Genomic DNA, 23,151 nt, shown 5'->3' with positions numbered 1-23,151 from the left:
GCACGGCTCTAAACATGAACAAGAAGCTATTTAGGTTGTCTTAACGCTTAGCTGAAGTAATGAATGTGTTTGCTGCTTCTTTATCTCCCAAGGCTAAGTGATGGGGTATAGTGTATAGAACCCTTAATTGGAATTACCCGGGAGGTGGGGGATGTTCATAAGGGGCAGAATGCTGCCATATGTGGCACTGTATTTAGTTACAAGGCACGGTTTGCTTGTAATTGCAGCTGTGCTCCTGTGTATGTATGTGTGGAACGTGTATTCAATGTAGGGGAAAAAAAAGTCGATATGCTTTGTATTTAAGCCTGTTGAGCTGTTCTGCAGTTATTCATACTTCATTTTGACACTGAGAGACAAAGCCCTAAACTGTCAAGTTGAAAACTCCTATAAAGAAGCCAGTTGTTCTTATGTGTGTGTTTGTACGTAAAAAGCATTTGTTATTTACATGCAAAATGCTGCAGGCTGCTTTCCTAATAGAATGACCCTTATGCAGTGGAAGAATCCAAGGACCACTCTATGTGGAAGGGCCGAACTGAAGGGATACTAACTATGGAACAGCAGTTCTTACGGTGAAGTTTGATGCTGAACAGGTGACCTCCGTTATACACAAAAGAAAAAGAAGAAAAGAAGCTCTGGGCATATTCATCAGAAAGGGTAAGCATCCCTTCTTTCCATCTGTCCTCCCAGAATGTGTGATAGGAGGGATATGACAGCACAGATCTGTACCGTGCAGCTTCACCTGTCATATTTAAAAAAAAACAAACAACAAAAAATAGCTGAAATTGGAGACTGAGGTGGTATAAAGGGGGTTCTTAGAACAGACAAATAACCTGAAGTGCATGTACAGGAAATACTGAGCAGTTTTTTCTGTAGGCACTAACAACTTGAGATTATGTATGCTTAACGTGGTTTTTAATGAGTACAAGTACTGATACGTTTATTTCTGCTGTACATGGGAAAGTATTAATCCAGAGGGAACACCGATACCTTTCTCATTTGTCTTTGATGGAAGGTTTGGTCCAAAGATGGAGTGAATTCTTCAAGCATTGATTTGAACATGCAGTTTTGGTGCATGAAAACAGATGCTCAATGAAGTTGTTTATTGCACTTCTATCCAGCAGTATCTGTTAAGGGTTTTATGTAAGCGAGACACTAGACAGAAGTTTCTAGAACTAACTAAACTGTCTGGTGCTTGAACTTCATATTTCATCTCCTAGCAATGGGTCACCAGCTGGGTCTTGCTCAGACTTCACACCTGCTTGGTCCTCCAGACTCCCTAATTCTTTCTGCACTTCCTGAATGATGCTGCTTTCTTCGTAATCAGAAAGACTATCCCTGGTTATTAAACTGATAAAAGGCATCTCATCCATGGTTAGGTGTTCTTCTTTTTCATCATTTCTGGTTTCGTTGGAGGACAGTTCACACACAGACGTAGTACTGTGGCTGCTGGAAAAAGAAAGACACCTGGTCATACAGTGCATCTTCTCATGCTCTTTTTGATAGTTCTTAATAAAATTCATAATACCCTGCCCTGTAAAAGCATACTAGTTATATAAAATTGTCAGGTCCGACACAGGTGACCTTGTAAACGTCTCATTGCTGCATTCTTCGCAGCTGGAAAGTTGAGAGTTTCTACAGAGGGAGAAATGAGTTGCTAATAGCAAAGCATGTTTGGTACTAGGACACAAGGTGGCAGTGGACGTCAGCACAGCCTGGCCCCTCTGCCAGAATCAGTCGTGGTTAGTCCTTTTCCTTAGTGCAATACTAAGGTCAGAAGATTGTCCAATTTAAAACAAATGCAGAAGACAGTGTCGTGAAACCACAAAGCTGAGAGAACTGAGTGCTATCTATTTGGATCTGAATAGACATCTAGGTGTATTTGCTGCTGCTTTGAAAAGTGGCTCTGCTTGCCTGCAAACTGATGTCCCACTTGTGGGAAAAAAACTGTTTTTTGTGCATAAAAAGTAGAAGGAGTCGTGCACCAAAAAAGATTATATTAACTATGTATAACCTACGTTTCTATCACAGCTTTGCTGTCTTGTTAAAAGCTAATGGAAAGAAATCAGCAGTGTGGCAACAACTTGAAGAGCTTATTTTACAGGTAACATGTAAGTCTTCCAAAAATGCTTTTATGCATAACTTCAGAGGTTTATTTTTCTCCTCATTAAATTGCTGGTGATGCGAATAACTCACCTTTTAAAGATGGATCAAAGCCATGATACACTAAAAAGTTTACCTTCTAGCAGAAGAATATGGAGTCAGTCTATTTCATATTCCCTGAAACTCATGAAGGTACTGAAGAGGTCTGCACACTGTGAAGTTTTTCAGGTCTGAACTGCAAGTCTAACTACAATGTTAGCAAAGCCAGATTTTTTTGCTGTGCTAGAAATGACCTGTGAAGCTGATCCATAGTACAAAAACATGCCTGTTTAATCCCACTAATGTACTAAAATGTCTTGTATGCATGTAATGTGAGCAAGCAAAACATCCAGTAGAAGCCTAGACTAACAGAAGATTGCTGGATGAGGGCTGCACGTGGAGAATGAAATTGGAATGGTATTTGATTAACTAAACATCTGTTAGTACTTTGCAAATTAAAATGCAGTAGAAGCCTGATGCACAGACTTCATTCACGTGGGGAATAAGCCTTTGCCAAACTCAGGCACTTCTGTACAAGACAAAGCATAAAGCCTGAAACAGTTTCAAAACTAGTGATGTGAAAAGCCATCACAACACTCTGTAGCGTGAAAGGGTCAACAAGTTCTGTCTGTGTTAGAGGAACCCAACAAGCACTTCCCTTGCTCATGTTCTGATCTTTACCTCTGAGTTTGGCAGATCAAGCCACTTGCACATGGGCATCGCTCTAGTACTCCGTCGGGTTCCAGTTCCCAGGTGATCAGGTTGAGAAGTCTGTTTGAAGGATCATGGCAAGGTTCACCTTCTTCTGGTAATGGAGTGCACACAGGAAACAGCAGTTCTGCATACCAGAATGAGTGAGTATTATGAGAAGTTGTTAACTGTATGCTAAATTGAGATGAGCTAATCTTTAATATATGTACAAGATATTAAAAAAGAAGCCTTGATATCATTTTAAGTCCCATTGCAGATTAGGGAGCCATAAATAAACATTCATTCCACTGGGAGGGGGGGTGGGGAGGGTGGAACAAGCAACAATATACTAAAGTATCTACCTGAAGTAAAAAGAGATTTGGAATTATGTCCTGTTACTGATAGGTTCAAGTGACCTAGGTTAAAAGCTCTGAAGAACCAGTAGGCAGAAAACAGTAACAGAAGCTGAGCCCTGACTAGGCAGGATTCAGGACTGATGTCAGCTCTGGTATCTTGTTCTCTTTCCTTTCTCTTACAAGTCAAGTTTCATGTTCCTGTGTAGATTGACAACATAAACTGGAACATCGTTTCTCCTGTCTATCCAGTCAGCACTGTATAGTTCTGTGCCCTGGGAGGCTCATATCAAGCTTACAAGTATGAAGTGAAGCTGTAGTCTGACTCGATGGCCTGCTTCCTCCAATACAAAGGAAAAAAAAAACTACTTAATCTCATTAATTTCTTTCACAGATTTAAAATTCTGTTTTTTGCTGTACTGAATGAAAACATGATGCAGAACTCTATGACTGCTAAGGGACTGCATCTTTCTTTTGAGGCAGTAGATTTCTGTGCTTCTCCTGCTCTTCCCCCCCTAATGTGCACTAGGCTTTTCTTTTGCTATTGTACACCTCCGTCAGGCTCATTCTTGCTCCAAATTTGATTAAAGCTTTTATAGTGAAGTTAAAACAGTGCACGTCCCAGGCCAAAAATGTGGAACCACTTCACCTAAGCAAAGGAGCTCAGTTATAAAATGAATGGGATGAAAAAGCAAAACTCGTGTACCTTTCTGAAAAGCACAGCACGTTCCTGGGTTGCAGTCGTGTTGGTTCTCACAAATGGTACCATTTTCTCCTCTTGAAGTGGCTTTCCTGCACTCACCCCAAACACAAAGCTGGTCTCCGCAGCATTCAACATCCCGTGAGCAATGCTTGCGAATGGAAAAAGCAGATGACAAAACTGTCACTGTAGCACTAATTGCCTGCCTCAGCAGACAGCTAAGCACAGATTTAGCCTCTGAAGATGGCTGCTTAGATTTCCTTTAAACACGTAGCTGCAGTATTCCTACTGTTGGAACAGAATTCTCAACTCAAGCATATATAAAAGTATTTGCTAGGTGGGCACGTCCTCATCAGAGCAATGGCATCCCTTCTATACTTCTATGCTTTCAGTCCTATGGAATCTGAATTGGTTTTTAGCATAGTCACGGTAATTGGTCGGCAGCCAGACATCCTGCAGTGTCCTGTACTTAAAGACAACCTTTTGTCATCATGAAACAAATGAAACATCACCAGTGGAACACGGTGCTGATTTTTTTTTTCCCCCACTATTCAAGTCAGTCCATCAGTTACAGTTTGTTCAGGGTTGCTGGTAAAGAGCAATGGGAAAAATAAATAAATCTTAGCCAAATCCAATTCTTAGTTGCAATAAGAACCAGGCTCCATTTGTACTAGGAATCTTACATAAGTATCTCTGTGGAGAAAAAGCTCTGTAAAAATGAAAAGTGCAAATCTCAAGCTGAATACGGCTTTGACTGACAGTTCTCCCAGCGTTTCAACTATGCGCACATCATAAATCAAGCCAGTAAAGCACAGAGATGTTTTGTTTCTTCTTTTAGGTTTTTGATTATAATCTAAGATTCCTGATAGGTCAGCGTTTTCACAGCTTTTTTTCTGTCCGTGTAAAGCCCGTCTGGGCAGCCGTACAGAGTCCGAATGACTTTGCCAGCAAGTCCCACAGGAGGTACTCGACCCAGGGCAAGAAGTAGGACCGCACTGCTAATTATGAAGAAATGTTATGTAATTGTGGGGGATCCAGGTCAGGGAGTTGATACAGATACCTTCAGTCTGAGCTCACTTTGCAACAGGAGTGTAGCTAGGACCAAATTTATGCTTTATGCTACAAATGCTTTACTAAGCAGTGCAGAGAAAAGTGGAGCTTTTAGTTTCAGTAACATCCCAGCTGGTTTTTAATTACTCCATGCTAGTGTGGAAAAATGATCGTTGCAAGACAAGTGCAAGACAAGAAGAATAAGCTTTTTCAATGACAAGAGCTTGTAATTCAGGCCTTCAACTTGAGTAAGCACTGAATCTGCTGAAGCCAATACAGCTCCTTGAAACAATCAGTTTGGTATTTTCAGAATTTCAGGAGGGATTTTCATAATCCAGTTGATTACGTAACCTTACTGCAAGGTTTGCTTAGCTGTAATTTAATGGCCAGCAAATGCTTCGAATAACAATTTGTTTCCTGAAGGGCCATCAGCAGAACAGAGGTGAAAAGGGGCAGTCAGGTAAAGCCCTTCTTCAACAGACTGCTTTTAAATTGACTTTTCACCACAGAAGCAGCCTGAATTTCTCAGGCACTGTTACCTGCAGGAGGTAATTCAGCAGCCGTAGCTATTGCCAAGAACGTTTCTCAACTGAAAAGATGGGGATTTATTGCTTCCTTTGGTTCAAGGATTGAAATAAGGCAAATGATGTAAGAGGATCATTTATGGTGACAGTTGCACTACAACACTGCACAAGTTGTCAGTGCAGGGAGTTCAGACTGCTGCTCAGAAGCTAGAAATGACCAACTGTCAGCCAGGTCTTAAGAACTGGCATGCCCTTTGCCCATTCTGGCCATCTCCAGTGCATTAGTTTATGCTGTCTTTCAGCAACCCAGACTCATCAGGAGGAGCAGAGTAGAGCTTCAAAGGCCTATTAGGACAAAAACCTCATAACTTAGTTGCTGTGCATCTTGTTAAGTGACAGCTTTGATTTGTTGACATCGATAATTCACATAGTAAGTTTTTAAAGACTCCATAAAACCAGAGATCATTTCAGGACTTACCGTATGCTGGCTTTTACAGGGCTGACACTTGTACTCAAAGGTGGAGAACTGGCAATATTTTCCTGTTTCACAGTCTTCATCAATGATGCACTCCTGAAAAAAGGATAACAATGTAGTTTACCACTATGACAGGAAACCAAACCTCTTGTTGAAACAGCAGGCTGTGGCTGATTGTGCTTCTTATTTGGGAATCATGGGAAAAAAAATAAAAGGCTGCCTGATTCTTCATACAACAACAGAACAATGTGGCTGCAGAGCATTAAGCAGCCTCCCTTGTATAAATTAAGACCAGTAACCTCAAGAAAATTAACTCCTGTCATTGTTCTGTTATTTAGTGGAGAAAGAAAAAGTAACAAGAACACCCAAACTGAAGACATGGAGGTATCTGCAATAAAGCTAATCTACTTATATCAGAGTGTTATCATGATTCGTTGTTTGCTGTCTTTTGAGATGAGACGAGCAAAGGGAAGAGGCTACACTCCAGCAGCAGTAGACAAGAGTATCTCAGAACCTCAGCAGCACAGCTCACTTCCCTAAGCAAGTAATGACAGCCCCAGGGTAAAAGGGAGATGCATCTTTTTCTCCTTATAACTACTTTGCTGCGATTTGCAATGGGCAGGTAATTTCTTCTCAAGACACAAAAACAAAAGGAGCTTTGCAGAATGTGAGCTTTTAGGCAAGCAACAACTTCTGTGCTGAAGAATGTAGCGCTTCTATCCATGGCACTGGAGACATTAAACATTCCTGGGGATGTCTCCTGGTGGTCCCCTCTTAAAAACCAAGCAATTCTGGAATGTATTTGCATGGCACGTATTTTCACATGGAATGTAATTTCTCCAGGCTCGAAACAATGTAGCCAGGAGAAGAATAAAGCCATAGTGTTTTTTCTGCCTGAGTCCATTCTACTGCATGCCCCCTTCTTTGTGCCATCATAAAGCTGATGCTTTTTATTACTGGTCAGTACAAAATAATACGTAAATACTCCCCAAATTCTCTGCAGAAAGCACTCGACTGCCTGTTAGTGTTAATCTCAAGTCAGTAAAGTTACATCTGAGTTACATGCTTCTAGTTACAAAGCAGTCACTTAAACTGTCTTAAAAGGTTAGTGTGACTGGATTTAGGTTGCTATAAATCAGCATTACGCTTTTGCAGCTTCATTATTCCAGCACAGGTATAGCATGTTCTGCTTCTTTGCTTTTGTGCTGCTCCATATTCAGGTGGGTCAAACTCCTGATGTTATACAGTGTCTTTAAATGTTAGTGCTTCCAAGTTAGCAGTTGGCCACTTCTTCTCTTCAGCTTCCATATTCTCTCTGGCCAATTTTCTATCTGTGTAGCTTTGTCAGCTTCTTTCCCGAATCCCCTTGTATAAGCCATGCTCAGAATAAACCATACGATTTCATTCCCGTTACGTCTGCTTTCAGGCAGACATCCAGGTCTGCGTAGTCAGTTTTTCCAAACGTCCCTTTCCACAGAGGAGAAATTTTGTCATAATTATTTTTAAGCTTATGGAATAACCCTCTCTCTACCTCTACAAGCAGCTAACAGTTAAGTTGCCATTCTCCAGCTGCTGCTTTCTCTTGCATTAGTGAATCCCTTTTCAAAGGCCTTTTCCCCCTCTAATCGAATCATATCCCACCAGTTTAGACCCCAGATTTCATGAGCTTTTCAGCTGGAGAAAAAATAAAACCTTCATAGTTTCCTTTCCTGGCACATAAAAAGCTTGTTTCCGTAGACCCTCTTAGAGCTGTGAAAAGTTGTGCCACGCTCCAAACCGGCTTCTTTCACTCAGATTTTATAATCCACAGTCAGTGTAAAACACTCAGATCTTCTCTTTTTGTTCATTCTTTCTAACCAGGCTGCAGGCGTTTTCTAATCAGGCTACATCGAGACTCAACAGCTGCTAAATAAGAAGCATCACCATCAGCTGCAACAGACTCTGAGCACATCCATGTCCTTCTGGAATCCAGTAAAGTGAGGTATCTTTCAAAACACTGTTTTTGCAGAGGCAATGGTGTGTAAACTGAGGAGAGGGAGTGTGGCTTCTGACATGCAACAAAGCACACAAGATGAGCAGACATCGTAAAGACAGAATTAGCTACACTTTTAATGATGTATATCTGTCTGAAATCATTTAAGATGTTATCCCAGTTCATTTAACCTAGCAGCAAAGGAATATGCTCATTGAGAAGTGCTCAATAATAATGCAAAGTGAAAGCAGGATTGCCTGTTCATGAATGAGTAACTAGTATACACACACAACAGAAGCCAGGATGAAGAAGGATGTGATACTGTATCCTACAGTGAATGTCAGGCAACACCTGAAAGCAAGTTGGGGGTTAGAATCTGTTCCAAAACCCACAGGGAAAAGGAAGGAAAAAAAACCACAACAAAATGCTGAAGTGTTGGAAATGGTTCCTTGTATTTGAAGTAGACCACAGCTGTTGAAAGAAAGCTACTAAATTGTCTGGTCTGAAACAGATGCTTGAGTGTGACAAGTGGTGTAACTGGCTTTGACAAGGGTATTTTGCTTCCTGCTGAATGCCTACGTGTGCATGGAAAGGTAGAGAAGAAAAGTTTCCTGATACAACAATTGACACCTCACCACTAATGTGCCTTTGACCTAAGGGCAATGTAGCCTATTTAGGCAGGCTGTCTTTGACTGGTGGAGTGCAGCCAGCTGTGGTTTGAATCATGTTATCCTCTGCCCATATCACACACGAAGGACAAACAGGGAGAAGCAAAGGATGTCCCATTTGAATTTATGAAAGCAGAACTACTCACCTACTTTCTTGCAGAAACTCTCTTTTATTTGCAGTGTTTATCTGGTTTCTGCTGCTCACTATGGAAACCTCAGCCATCCCATCTGCTGGTGATATATTACGTACTGAAATCATGTTCATTTCACTTTGCTCTTTTTTTCTCCCTTCATTCCTAATTAACAACATATTTTTTAACACCTGAAGCGTAGACTATAAAATTCTAATTTTACATGACAATTCTGACACTGACTTTAAAAATCACCACAGATTTTAAATTAAAAACTGACATTTAGGTCTGTTCCCTCTGGCCATTCATCTTCCCTCCCACATTCTACCAAAAAGTCCCTCTTCAAAGATAATTTTCTAAGAAATTTTCTCTTCACTCTTCATATCTTCAGCTACAATTTGTCTGGGACAGGTAAATGACTCCCTGGAATAAGCTATGATTTCCTTCCAGGCTCTCAACACTTGACTTTAGTACGCAAAGCAGAGGAAGAAGCTGTTAATGACGATATTCATACTTTCAGTGGTGACTAATACAGTTTACAGACCTAAACAGACCACTAAGGTTCAGGGGGAGCATATGGAACAGAAAATGTTCCTGTGGGTGAGATGCAACAGTAGCAGAGGAACTCAGTAGCTGTTCTACATCATGGTGCACTGACTGCTCGCTCTGACATGGCAACAGCAGTGGGATTCAAATAAGAGAAGTATACTTTTTCCTCCCTTTGTGAGCCATGTGGCCTCCTTTGCTGGCTTTTTTTTTGATCCAGCTGTGTTTTGTGATAACAAAGCTTTTGAGACTAAGAAAAAGGAGAGGCAGGCTTTTTTTGTTGTTGTTGTTGTTGCTTTTTGGGTGGTTTTTTTTTGTTTGTTTGTTTTTGTTGTTTTAGCTTACTGCTACCATCCAAGAATGGTAGCTAAAGATCCCTCCCAGCAAGTCCCAAGGCTCACTGGATTGTATCTGTGAGATGACATAATTTTAACCGTAGCTGAAGTGCTCCAACAAAAGCACTTGCTCATGTTGAAACTGGCATTTCTTAGCAGTTAGCACTTCTAAGAGTTACTTTTGTGTTTGCATATCCCCTTCTAGTTTTTGTTTTAACTTCTGCAAGCCACTTTACGTTGGGCTGGTCTCCATTACTCCAACAGATGGCAAAAGCTGCTGAGTAGTAAGGAAAAAAACATAAAAAACTATTTTATATCCTAAATGTATTACATACATTAAAAAAAAAAAAAAGTCAGAAATGCACATAATGGAATATTGTCTTATGGAAACTGCACCAGAATTTGAACTGCAGTGGTGTTCCAGTTCCTAATCTCTTAGTTGTCTAGACAGAGCACATAATGCATTCATATTTATTGAGATACGAGTTAATTTGCCTTGAAATATCTCAAAACCTCTGTAATAGTTTCCAGCAGAGCAAACATCTTGCTGCTGTCCTGCCAAGTACACAGTGCTCATAAAAACAAGGACTACTGTTAAAAAGAAGGCATACTGAAAAGATTAGACATGAGTTGCAAATTATGGTATTAATCACAATCCAGAGCTGTGTGGGAAAGATGTCCGTTTATCTGGCTCTTCAAGAAGAATGTGACTTCTGAGATCAAAAGTAATACATCAAATAGAATCCATTCCCTCAGTTTTGCCTTAAACTTCTCAAGACAACTAATCTCACCCTTTTCCTTTTCTGCTTTCAAGAAATCAACATTTTAATAGGATAGAATCTCTGGCTCTCCACATGGTACTATATAAATGAACGTGAAGTATGTGTACATGACAGAAGTGGACACTACACAAAGGCATCTAAGCTTTGAAGGTTCCAAAAGCAACCAACAGCTACATTAGCCATTTCTGTCAGAAAGCCTAGGGCATTAATTTAGGGAGGTTGTAGTCAATAACCTACCTGCCACCAAAACGCATGTAGGAAGTCCACAGCTTTCTGTTTCATCTACTTACTCGCAGCACAAATACAGCAATCCTGTCACAGATCAGACCCTTCTGCTCTTAATATTTCAGGTCAGAAATAAAATAAAATAAAATAAAATAAAATAAAATAAAATAAAATAAAATAAAATAAAATTGAATCCACAGCTTCAATGAGCGGAGACTGTGGGGAAAAAGAAACTACACACAAGAGCAAAAGAATAAAAAATTCCTGACAAATGCTTTGGGATACTGAGAGAAGCAATGCCAAGATGCTCTGTCAGATCATGTTTTGTTCATTCACAGTGAAAACCATGCAATAATTTAATGGCAGGTCCCTGTGCAGAACTATTCACTTTATTTTCCTCTCTCTCTATGTTCTTCTCGGTAAGTAATATAATAATCTGATCCTGGCAAGACTAAATACAGTCTCTGCAAATGCTCCTGAGTAGAAAACAATGTAATGTACTTCTTTCAATCTATTTTGCAGTCTTATCAGAGGAGGCGTATCAGGAGAATGATTCCAATTTCCCAGGAAAAAAACAAACAAACAAACAATAATCTGGCAGTGAATTAACTTAGTCTGAAAATTCAGATGTAGCCACCTAAGAAAGGAGCAGAAGTCTGTGTGTGCATGTGGATGTAGCCTTTGATATATGTTGGGCTACATAATGCAGTAGCTATCTGCAATAACAGACCTCTCCTCTCAGCCCTAGAGCAGGCAGGATGACTTATAGCATGACATTTCTGTTCTCTCCTCCTGTTTGTCAGGTGTACTGTCAGCAAGGCAAGATGGTAGAAGTTCCAACACAATCTTCCCTTAGGCCTTCCTGCAACTCAGTGCCATGTGACCCACGCCGTTTTTTCTTCGTTTGTAAGTATTACAGGGGCTCTGTCATTAGACAAGAGAAGGAATGTTCTGCAGGTAGAAAATTTGAGACCCAAAACTAATAGCAGTACTCTACGTTTAATTGTTTCCTGCTAGGAGACCTTTTTTCACATAGAATATCAAATGAGGTTAAATACTGATCTGTGTCTATAAAGGAAATTCTCTGAATGATTTTGCAATAAACAGGCCTAACTGAAAAATGACCCCACCTCTGGTTCTGTTAATGGAAGAACAACAACCGTGTGACTTTCGATAACCAGATCTGTCTAAAGCCTTGTGGTCTGCAAGATTTTGGTTTTTATGCTAAACATCTTGAGATACAGTAACAGTCACAGAAGCACAGTAAAGCTGCACTACGAAGTTCTATAGTGACATTATGCCTAAGTAGTTAGTTAACCATATAAAGATGCAGCCCTCATTAAATGGTGCATTCTGAAACTGCATTTCTATGTAGGCGTCTCTTCTCTCTACAACTGGCAGCTACAGAGTTTCCATGATTCACTACCAAGCTATGTAGGTTTTGAAAATTTATAAAAACAATCCTTAGTAGCTGTACACAGCAGGGATGTGAAACATCTGTGCACAATGAGAAACGCTGCACAACAGGATATCTGTGCTCAGCAGCACCTTGCTGATCTTAATTGCTCAGTTAAGTGTAGAACAGAGTAGAATGGAGGTGTAGAAGGAATGTCAGTCTGTGCCCAATCCAGAACTTATTTCAAACCCTGAATCTTACGTGCCTTGCTCTCATGTGATACACATTCTCAGTAGTTTATGATTTCAGAAAACTTACTTGCTATGTTTAAGGCATCAACCAAAGCTAATATGAGCACAAAAATGCATGGATAAGAATTCACCTACAATGAATTTTGCCTATCACAGAACTGACTATGTGGATAACTGCTGTTACCACAGAGAAAAGGGAATAATGTATTTTCCATGAGCAGTAGATAGAAAAATGTTTTAAATTACAGCAATAGAGACTTTATAGTGAGCGTAGAAAAGCACTGGAGTGAATCTGCCTCCAGTGCTGAAGGATTTTGTGAAGAGACGAGATGAACGTCTGCCTAAGGATGGAGTTCCTTTGCTGAGGCCTCGGATATGTCTTGAACTCAGGAAGCCCACGAAGATTCTCCATTGCCTGACATTGAGATGTGAGTCTATCGACATGCTTTAAGATGTTTCTTCCTTCCCCTAGGATGAGCGGGCTTTCTAAGGGAACAGTTTTCAGGGATTCCTCATGTGATGTAAATTTACAGAACAGAGCATAAGCAAATCTGAAACTCCTGTTCCAAAAACCTTTCCACCAATAGTGATACATCATGACGTCACTTGTTGGAAGGTGTGGTCTTGTTATAAAGTTGAGAATTTGGACAGGTAGGAAAGATGGAGGGGGATTCTCCCTATAAGCTAGTGGTAAACTACCATGATGTGATAACTCCTGAGGTCACTGCTGAGGTCTTCCCCAGCACTATCAAAGTGCATGTAGTCCCTCGTGAGGCCAGGCAGATGCTCACGATGTATAGAAGGCCAAGCAATCATGGATCACATTCATTTTTTCTCCTCCTACTCACATTTAGGTATGCCAAGGTAATTCTAATGATTTTGATGAATGTGTTGTCCAGGGGAAGGTTAGAAAACGCTTAAGCTCATTGTATATGTGTTACTGAGCCAACATCCTTGCCAGCAAACATGTGACAATGCAGCCTGTATTTTTTAAAACCTTTGCCACATTCTAACAACTAAAACTTACTACTTAATTAGATAACATGGTTTCAGCTAAAACTGCTAGAGCCAGTGAGCTAAACTATGTAGAACAAAAACAATAATAGAATTAGAAAGTGAAATCATTCCTGATGATTTGTTTTTATATCTCCCTATAAATTATACATTGTCTGCGGGACATTTTCACAGCCCTGGTTCCCTAAACTCAACATGTTAGGTATGAAAAGACTGCTCAAACCAAGGAAAAGGTAAACAACTGTTCTTTTGATTTACGCTGTCCCCACACCATCGCTTGTGTGCAGAACATTTCTGCCAACCCATATTCAAACAAAGAAGTAGATAACTAAACCTGATGAGTAAGTTTCAGACAAGGCAGATTTCCACAACTAAGAAGAATGCTGAAAGTTTTAGGAATGGTGTATGACTGTCAGGTGGACACTGATGAAGCAGTGGATGGGCACTGACTTTTCCAGAGGAAGTCTGTTTTGTAGCTTTCTAGGAGTAAACTCATTGATTTACTGTTGTGTTTTTACTGACACCGTGACTCAGAACAGTGAATCAATGCTAGGTTCTGTGGCTGTGTTACAGTAATAGGGTGGGAGGTGGTGGAAAAATCTTTCTCCCTTCACTATTTAACTGCTCAAAGGGTAGGAGTTCAGACAGAAGAAAAAATGGTGAAGCAGTTCCTCTTCAGCTTGAAACATAAGAAAATGTGAAAGAAATCCCAGTCACTCTTTTTGTTCTTCTGCTAGGAAAGTAAATTCACTGAAGTTATCTCAATTACTCCAGACTTCCACTGACACAAATGGACGCAGCATTTGGTGCCTTTAATTCGGAGTAACCCATTTGCTGTTACATCAGTTCTTTGCCTATAAATCTGAGCCACTCTCTAAAGCCAAAAAAGACCCCCCAAAACAAAAAAAAAGTGATAATGATCTTTGTCCTCCTCTGACTTTTGGTTGCTGTGTTTTCACCTGAAACACCTGGTTTGCCCTATCTCTCAGCAAAAGGTACCTTGCTTCTCTTCACTCTGATAAGGTTTAGCAGCTGTTTACACTTGCTTGTTTGTTCAAGTTCATCAGCTATGATATCTGAACCCATGAAAACTGCAGTCTCCCTTTTCTTCACATCATGGCCACCGTAGCCTTACAGTATTACAAAGCCATCTTAGGTCTGTACATAGTTCTCCTTTTAAATGACTGCTATTGTATGCTATCCATGCATTTTTTTGCAAAGCAGAGCAGGGTGGCTGATTAACAGAAAAGCAAACTAAAAGTGCAAATGAATGGAATGATTTAAGTATACAAAACCTACCAGATTTAGATATTATGGAAATTTTGGCTAAAAAGAGACCAGGATTTTAACACAAGAATGCACTTAGTTTGTCTGTTGACAGGTTAAGGTTGTCAACTTCAAGTCACTAGTGACTAGAAGTCCTGCAAAAAATCAGAACAACAGAAAAACAATAATGAATCCACCCAAACACAGGGCTAGGAAGTTCAAACAAGCATCTTCCTTGAGATACTGTCATGCTAAAGGAGGCAGATATCAACAGCAAGATTCTGCACATTCATATTTCTGCCCCCAGCCTCTCCCCTGCAGAGTTGCTGCTGATGAACAAATGGCAATTTCCATTCCATAAATGTTTCCTTCTCAATTTCCAAAGCTCCTTTTCATTTCAGCACTGATAGGAACTCCTCTCTTTGGAGCAGTATAAATTTCAGAGTGCAAGTCTTGTATATGTGGCCAGGAACATGTTTAGCGAAATCATATATAAGTTGCTCAAAAATAAATCAAGCAGTTCTGTATAGTCACAGAGAACTGAAAGCTTGGTTATGACATGCTACAGCTTGGCCATTTAAAGCAGATGTTGCTCTAGAAAGCTCTACCTTGCAAGCTGATGGGGGAACTAGAACCCCAGAAATTAAATACTTATTATGTTATTATTTTCTATTTCTTACTATCAGAGTAAAGATAAACCTCTTACTTAAAGGCTTACAAATACTTTAAATGGTCATTAGAATGGGGATGCTATCTATCCTACCCCATCTCTACAACTAAATATTTAGGACTTTGGAGCTTTTCTTCTTCAGTTACTTCCTTAAATTCCTGTATCAGGGTCAAGCCATATTTAGTCAATAAAAACAAACACAATTACTTCCAGAATGCATCGAATCAGCTTGTAAAAGCATAGTGGTACTGTTCTCACTGTCAGAGCCGCAGCATTTCAGACAGCAGAAATAATAGCTTAGTATCACAGGGCTTCTCTCCTAAGGATGTGAGTGTTTGAAATGACTGATCAGCTGCTGTGTTTGCAGAAGGCAGGGCCAAATACACCTGCGTATGCAGGCAGATACCCATCTGTCCACAGAGAGAGCAAACATCTTACACAGAACCACACTGGAAGCACCTCCCTTCACATTCCCACAAAAAAAACATCACACAGATGACCTTTACTTTCTACCCAATGAGAATGTGCAGCTGTGAGCTGAAGAGATTCTGTTCCCAAGGCCCAAAGGAATGTTTTTTACTTTGCCAAAGCCCATTGATAAGTGCATGACAGTCCTGCAGTTTCCTGGTACACTGTCCCTTAATATTAGCATATTTAAAAACCTGTTTTGAGAAAGAGGAATTAGGTACAATAGACTGGACTTAGAAGAGAGTTTAAAGTACTACTCAGAATGCAACTGAAAAGGAAGGCAACCAGTCTTTGTGCAGCAGGTCTTACCAGTTCAAATTTCATTTCCTTTTATTTTTCACTTTTCACGCCTCATTTTCATTGATTAGGCTAATATATCACAACTGAAATAGGAGTTGTCAACAAACCAGAAAATTTTTCACCTCACAATAAGGAGCACTGTTACTTTACATTCTGTACTCAGTACTTACTGAGTTTTCTCCTGGAGTTTCTACTTTCATTTGGATGATAGGCTATGTTCCCTACGATTCTATGAAGTAAATTACAGAATATTTGAACCTTAAAACTTAAAATAAGTGAATGTAAAACCCTGCACAGACATAAAAATATGCTACCTATTGCCTGCTGGATTGAAGCCTGACATCTGTGCTGGTAACTGTCAGGCCTCACTGACATCTGAGAAAGTGAATGTTGGTCTGGGAATGTAAGTGGCGCCTCCAAATAACGCAGCACCTCTCAAGAGCTGGGTCTTAGTGCCAGAAATGGCAAGCAGCCTTGCTCTTCTGGAGGCTCAAAATACTGATAGTCTTCTAACCACCAAAATACTATCAACCAGACATTCAGTAACAAAGGGTACAGTCTAAAGAGAATACCTTTACAATGCAAAGTCAAAAAGAAATCCTGTCTGAGGAAGGAAAGGGAGTAGGAGAGGGGGAAAGATTATGCCTAATGCTATTCTAATAGTGTATCCCCACTATATGTATGCATATATACATATATATATATTTGTATTATAGAAATGTATGCTTGAATCTGTTTTCAGAGAGATAAAGGGTAGTACAGGCATTTGAAAAGTTGTCCCAGTTTATTTTCTGTGAAGCTGCTTTTCCAGTGCTGGATTCGACTCATCAGTATGTGGACCTATGAAGCAGGTCTGGCTTTTTGCATTCAGTTTCCCTACAAGCATAAAAGTTGAGTTTGTGTGCTAGCATGTGCCTATTTCTTTTATTTGGCAGAATGAGAATAAAAACAAAAATGCTGTTCTAAAAAGTCACCAATCTGAAGGATACCTGAATGGCTTCAGAACAGTTGGCTGGTTCCCAGTGGCTGCCTCTTCTCAGCCTCTGCTATCGAAATTTCCATCCTCAGAACAAAATGTGAGTATCCACCCTTTGTCAAATGACTGTTAATACTTAGAGCTACCATTAATTACACAAACCACATGTTGTTTTATATTCTTTTCATCCAAAAGTGTCGAAATATTGAGTTTATTTTCATACAAAAATGTGGGATCATCACTTCTTCACTTCGGGAAGGTCTTGAGTCTGTATTTAGGACAGGAGCTTCTTATTAGATTTCTGTTGTTAAGCAAACATTCCTGGGATTGCAAGACTTGGGTAAAGAATATTCTTTACCTTTTAATTTTCTTTGTGAACCTTTAGACAATCATGTTTCCTGGAGTAAAGGGAGTTGTCCTCTACTCTCCTCCCCAGAATTACATTTCACCAAGAGCTCTCACCACAAGGCTAAGCTGAAAAGCAACTGAGAGTATTTTTTCTGCTGACTCCTCAAGACAGAAAATGTTTCTTTTCTAAGTGTTACAGTCTATTGAGAAATTTCTCCATGAAGACCAAAAGCACGGACAGGGCATTTGTGTAGCACTGCTGTACCACGGGCTTATGCACAGTCACTGGAAAGGGCTGCGTAACTATCTTCACGATTTGAGTACAATTGCTTACATTTGATGAACGAATTCAGTATTCAGATTAAGCACCTCAGCCACAAAGTAGAATCTCTCCTTATATTTTATAATGCAACATTCTTATATTAAACCAATGAAAAACAAAAACAAATGACAATAAAATCCATTCTGACTGCTTGCACCTGGTGGTTTTCTGTGTTTTAAACCATCTGGAAATACAGATATATCAAGTCACAAGCTATCGCGTTCTGCAGAATTATGAACTGAAAGTAGTTGTTTAACTTTCAAGAGGAAAATATGTATTCACTTACATGATTTCTTTTGTTTTCTCCATCCTTTATAGATGTAATAATTGTCTCAGAAAAAATTGTTGATCCAGTTCTGTTATCTGTAACCTGATAAGACACACACACAAAAAAGCAAGAAATTAAGCTGCATTTATTAGTTATAGTCCTTTGTTACCCTGAGTCCTGTATTCCCCTATAATTAAACCTTGCCCCCTTTTTCCCCATTTTTCAGGCACTCAGATAAAAAACTTAGTTGAGGGAAAAGGAGAACTACTTAAAATGTCAGCATAATGAAGATGAATGAGAGATGATCTTTCTTTTATGATATATGTAATTTCCCTACCTGTGTTCTCTTCAAAATAATTATTTCACTCTAAACTTTATGACACATAGCCCTAAAGTAACCAGTCAAGCAAATAATAGACAGTAAGACCCCAAAGTAGTCATCATCGGTGAAGTTTGTGCTTCAAATTTCTCCCCAAAACATGCAAAATTATTTTCACTTTTGAAGAAAAGGACATGAGGATGAACACTTTGCTATTTATATATTCTCACATACCTTATCAATTTCTTGATGAGTCTGAACAGTTTTATTGCCAATTCTGGTTTCTGTGTTGGACTCATTATGGTAGGTGGGAGGTAAGTTTTCCAAGTTTACTTCTGACAGCTTTTTTGCCCCTTCTTCTTCAGCTTCCATCTGCCAAATGGAAAGAACTAAATATTAGCAGCAATCACGCAAAAGAGAACAAGTTACATTTCTTTTCCCTCAGCTCTCAGTAATGCCCTGTTTAATTGTGTGATGCTGTTACTATAGATCCCGCTGTATGAGAGTGCTTACTCAGCTGTTTCAGTCAGCAAACACAGCAGCTCTTTTCATGGACTACAGAAACACTGGGGAGCTAAACCTCTGAGCTCTCAACATTTATAGTAGAGCTGAAGTCAAATCTCTGTGAGGAGAAAGTGTATTGAGGTTAGTGATGACTTGGTATCTGCACAGGCTTCCTGTTTTTCCCAGAAAAACTGAATACTTCAGTCCTTCCCACCTGACAAAGAGGAGAAAATATTCTGGCAGGACAGAGCCACAGACAAAGCCCCTTGAAGTCAACAGGAGTCCAATAGGTCAGGGTGCACACAGCCAGAATTTCATTCTCTCAGTTCCCATTTTCTTTGACAGATGAAGACTTACCCCAGAAGAGATGGGGAGAATACTCTCTGAATCAGAAAACAGAGTAAGCACAGCAAAAGGGCAGAGTCTTGTAAACACTATAGACCTGGAGCAAGTTTATTCACTTCTGTTATTTGTGGTTTCTGTAAGAAATCAGGAAACACCTCTTCTCCTAAACACTGCAACAGGCTGCCCAGGGATGTGGTGGAGCCACTGTCCCTGGAGGTGCTCAAGAACTGTGTGGATGTGTCAGTGAGGGACATCATTCACTGGGCAGTGTTGTTAGGTGGGTGGTCGGACTGGATGATCTTAGAGCTCTTTTCCAACCTTAATGATTCTATGATAAATTCAGCCAGAGTGAACGACAGAATTTTTCCCAAGACAAAATGTCTCTTTTTGGCGCAACTTCTAAAGACAGTTGCAAACCTCCTTAAAAGCAAAGCATTGGCTCAATAACTGAGGCAACCTTCCCGTAAGGAAGACACAGATGATATCTGCTCTCACAAAACTCAGAGGATCCATCTTTGTGCTGCGTGCAGACCAGTCCTCAACCCAGAATAAACATTACCTATACGCATGGTAAAATCAGCAGAAAATGTTGCTATGTCCTTATTTATAACTAAGCATGATTTCTGCATTCCAAACCATGTTTGTTTGTTTTTTTAAATGGCCTGTCTCAATGTGTTTACAGGCTCCACGAGATGGATGACTGGAGCAGACTTAGCCAGCAACCACCCAGATAACTGTAACGGGTCAGAAATGATCTAATTACAGTAAACAAAAGCCCGCGTCCCTGGTGGACTGCGAGTAAAAAGATTTTTGGACTCTGCAACTTTTCTAAGTGAAAGAGAGCGCCTGGAAGGGAGGATCTTAATGCGATGGGAAAAAAAGCCCAGCAGCGAGAGGAATGCGGGACTGAATGTCGTGACGGCGATGCGAGGCAGTGGCTGCGGTCTGGCGTTTGCTCCCGGCTGTGAAGCAGGTCCTGTGCGATTCCGGGCACGTTACTTGCGATCGAGACTTAGAATTATGTTAAAAATAAGGCGCTCCCCCACATCACTTCTTCAGGAATGCCTTACATCTTTCAGTCCTTGCTGGGGATCGCCTCTCCCGCCTCAGCTCCCGTACAACACCAACATTTCTCTGCACCCGTCCCCTCGCCACGTCCTGTTCCCCTCCCTGCCGGGCCCGCTCGGACACCTGCCTGCAGCTTCGCCTCACGCTGCGGCACGGGGGTTCTCCCAGCGCCACCCGCAGCGCGCACCACCAGCACAGCGCCAGCGGGAACGAGCACGGAGCGCGGACAAGAGCCGAGCTGCAGGGTAAGGCAGCTTATAAGCGACGGAAAGCGGTGCCTGATGCGCAGGGGAGCGCTCGGGCTGCAACCGGGAGTCCCGTCGGGGCACGCGCTGTGCCGCGCGAGGGGGAGGCGGGGGGCGCTGAGAGGAACTGCCGCCCGCCCCGCCGCGCCTCGCTTACCTCCTGCACGGCGTTGCGCAGCTTGTGCTGCGTGTCCTCCATCAGCGCCTCCACCTCCCGCAGCATCTCGCCCAGGCTGGCCGCCCGCCGCCGCCCGGCGCTCCCGGCCGCGGCGCAGCACAGAGCCGCCAGCACGGCCAGCAGCAGCAGCAGCCATCGCCGCCGTAGCCCCGCTCCCGCTCCCAGCCGCATCCCCGGCGCTCCTCAGCCGCCGCTGCCGCTCGTCGCTGCGGGCTGCCGGCGCGGAGGCGGAGCGGCGGCGGGCGGCTCCTCTGCGCCGGGTCGGCCCCGTAGCCCCCCGCCCGCCTCTGCCTGGCCCGGCCCCCCAGCCCCAGATGGGCGGGAAGAGCGCGAGCGTCGCGAGGCGCGGGGGGTGCTGAGGGGAGCGAGCTCCGTGTGTTTTCCCTCAGGGGAGCAGACCTTTCCGCTGGTTTTTCGAACAGGTTTAATGCAAAGAGGATGGAGGGAGCTGCTTCACATCTCCGTTATGCGTTTTGCTTCCCCGTCTCCAGCAAGGCGGCTCAGCAGCTCTTATCAGCGCTGCCATCGGCCGCTTCTCGGAGAGCTGATTGTGTCCGGCATCTGCCTGCCCAGCACCTCGGCCTACACGATGGCTTCTTATCAGACTTGTTTCCTCAAAAAATCCAGACAGCGTCGTCATTTCGTCGTGTGCATCTTCCCCTGCCTCCGTGCTACTTCTCCTCTGCTTGTTGCACCCCAGGGATTCCACAGACGGTTGAGCAGTGTGGGGCCAAGAGAAAACTGTCCCATACACCTCATTTAATTTTGGAGCCTGGAGGAGAGGTAATAGTGAGCAAAGTGTTTTTGCAGAAAATAGATGTTCTGAAAATGTGGCACAAATGGATTATTTCAGTCATCACCTGTATAAATTCCACTGTTGGCAGACTGAGGAGGCTTGCTGCAGAGTGCTAACAGAGGGCAGCAGACATGCTTAGAGCCCATGTCTCCAGAGGAAAGCCCTTCCTCCAGCCTTCCAGCCACAGCGCATCACAGGAACATAGAACTGGTTAGGTTGGAAAAGGCCCTTGACATCAGTTTTGTTTGGTGCCACAGAAGGTTTCCTCCTGGATATGCCATAAATCTCAGGGTACCAGTGCAATAGTGGGTTTTTTGTTTTGTTTTTTTCTTTAAGAAAATCTTCTCAGACTATGACATTTCAGTAATAAAATGTGTTAGGAATTAACAAATTAACTTTATTCCTTACCAGTGTAGGAAATACAACACGTGAAACGATTCTGCAATGGCAGAAATATGCTTAGATATCATATTCTCCTGTCCTTATGGTTAGATTTCCAGTTCTTGCACTTAGAACAGCTTAAATAATGCGATTGACAATTGTCACAAGTGACACAGTAAGAATTCAAATTTCCTTTGCATTGAGGAGTAACTCAATGTTCTGAGAACATCTTAACGTACATGTTACACACAAAAAAAACTGCATCCTACAAAACCACACGATCGTTTGACAGGGTATAATTTATTATTAATTTATGAATTCAGGAAGATACAATAAACTGGTAAAATTTGAACTGGAAACATATTTGGAAAAGAATATCCCAGATGTAGTACATAGAGTCTGTAAGCCTTAGGTCAGCCTCAATACAAGAACCTCACATTTGATTGGAGGTAAAAACGTCACAGTGAATGCACTCCTGTCAAAGACAGCTGTCATCTGAATCAGTGACTCCAGAGAATAGAAACTGCCTTCTGCCTGGATGAATTTTGAGACAAAAGAGCATGTTCTTGAAAGCAGCAGGGTAGGGAGTTGTGCATGTTTGATTTATTTCTTCCCACACATTGTTTACTCGTTGAATGGCAGTGCATTATATCCTGTGTTCTGTGTTGCAAACATCTGCTGTTTTGCATGTTCATTTACCATTTAATTGAGTTCTTTAACCTTACCAACAATTGTACTGTGGACAAGCAATCAATTAGCTGCGGGGGGAAAAAAAAAAGCAAGTTGTCTGGCCAACCTATGAAAAGTGGCATCCCTCTGAAGTGTTTAAGTATAAACATCATACAGCAATACAACAAAGACCAAATATTTTACCAGCAGGCAAAAGTTCAAGAAACTGGAAGCCTGTATTCCCTGCTAAAGTAAAATGGAGAGGATGAGAGAGGCTTAGCTGAGCTAAGAAAGGGAATTAAAAAGTGATGTTAGCAGTTTCTTCCATCTTGAGCCATATGTTTCTTGGCAGTTCACATGAATTTCCCCTGAGAAGGCAGTACCATATGGCTGCTGTCAAGCTGGAGTGTCAAGCTGACACTGCCATGGGGTCACCCACTACCAGGCTGACCCCAGCAACTGCAGAGCAATTTGTGAGCACCCGCAGGAGGTCATTGCCATCTCTGTCACCCTCTGCAGTACTTCTTTCTTTTACTGTCCAGAAGAGCAACATGCCTACACCAAAGTACCCATTCATGGCTTTTGGCTGGTGATTTCAGTGTGAGGCTCAGAGGAAAGCTGCCTGGTTGAGGGATGGGCGGTCTATTGGAAATGCTGAGCCACAGCCTGAAGCAGTGATTGAGCACCTGGTGGGAAAGCGGGGCCAACCCAGGGGAGCTCAGGTGTATGCAATGCATCTGAGTGTGTGGAAGGGATGGAGCCAGGATCCACCCCTTC

The 23,151-nt window shown here is 41.7% G+C and overlaps 1 protein-coding gene across 2 annotated transcripts; it reads right to left on the bottom strand.

The window, feature by feature from the left end:
* Positions 1-906: 906 nt before the first annotated feature.
* Positions 907-20,777, bottom strand: DKK3 (dickkopf WNT signaling pathway inhibitor 3). Of its 2 annotated transcripts, none has more exons than XM_072336939.1 (7): positions 20,508-20,777; positions 18,423-18,560; positions 17,888-17,971; positions 5,935-6,027; positions 3,889-4,033; positions 2,821-2,977; positions 907-1,443 (listed from the first exon to the last, which is right to left on the bottom strand). In XM_072336939.1, exons 1-7 carry the CDS (start codon positions 20,697-20,699, stop codon positions 1,200-1,202), a joined length of 1,053 nt encoding a protein of 350 aa, XP_072193040.1. In that variant the 5' UTR covers positions 20,700-20,777; the 3' UTR covers positions 907-1,199. The 2 variants fall into 2 exon arrangements, with proteins under 2 accessions (XP_072193040.1, XP_072193039.1); XM_072336938.1 differs by having other exon boundaries at positions 907-1,446; positions 20,508-20,776.
* Between the last annotated feature and the right edge of the window lie 2,374 nt (positions 20,778-23,151).

Source organism: Excalfactoria chinensis, chromosome 5, assembly GCF_039878825.1.
Source record: "Excalfactoria chinensis isolate bCotChi1 chromosome 5, bCotChi1.hap2, whole genome shotgun sequence".
NCBI lineage: Eukaryota > Metazoa > Chordata > Aves > Galliformes > Phasianidae > Excalfactoria > Excalfactoria chinensis.
This window is presented reverse-complemented; position numbering and strand designations above follow the sequence as displayed.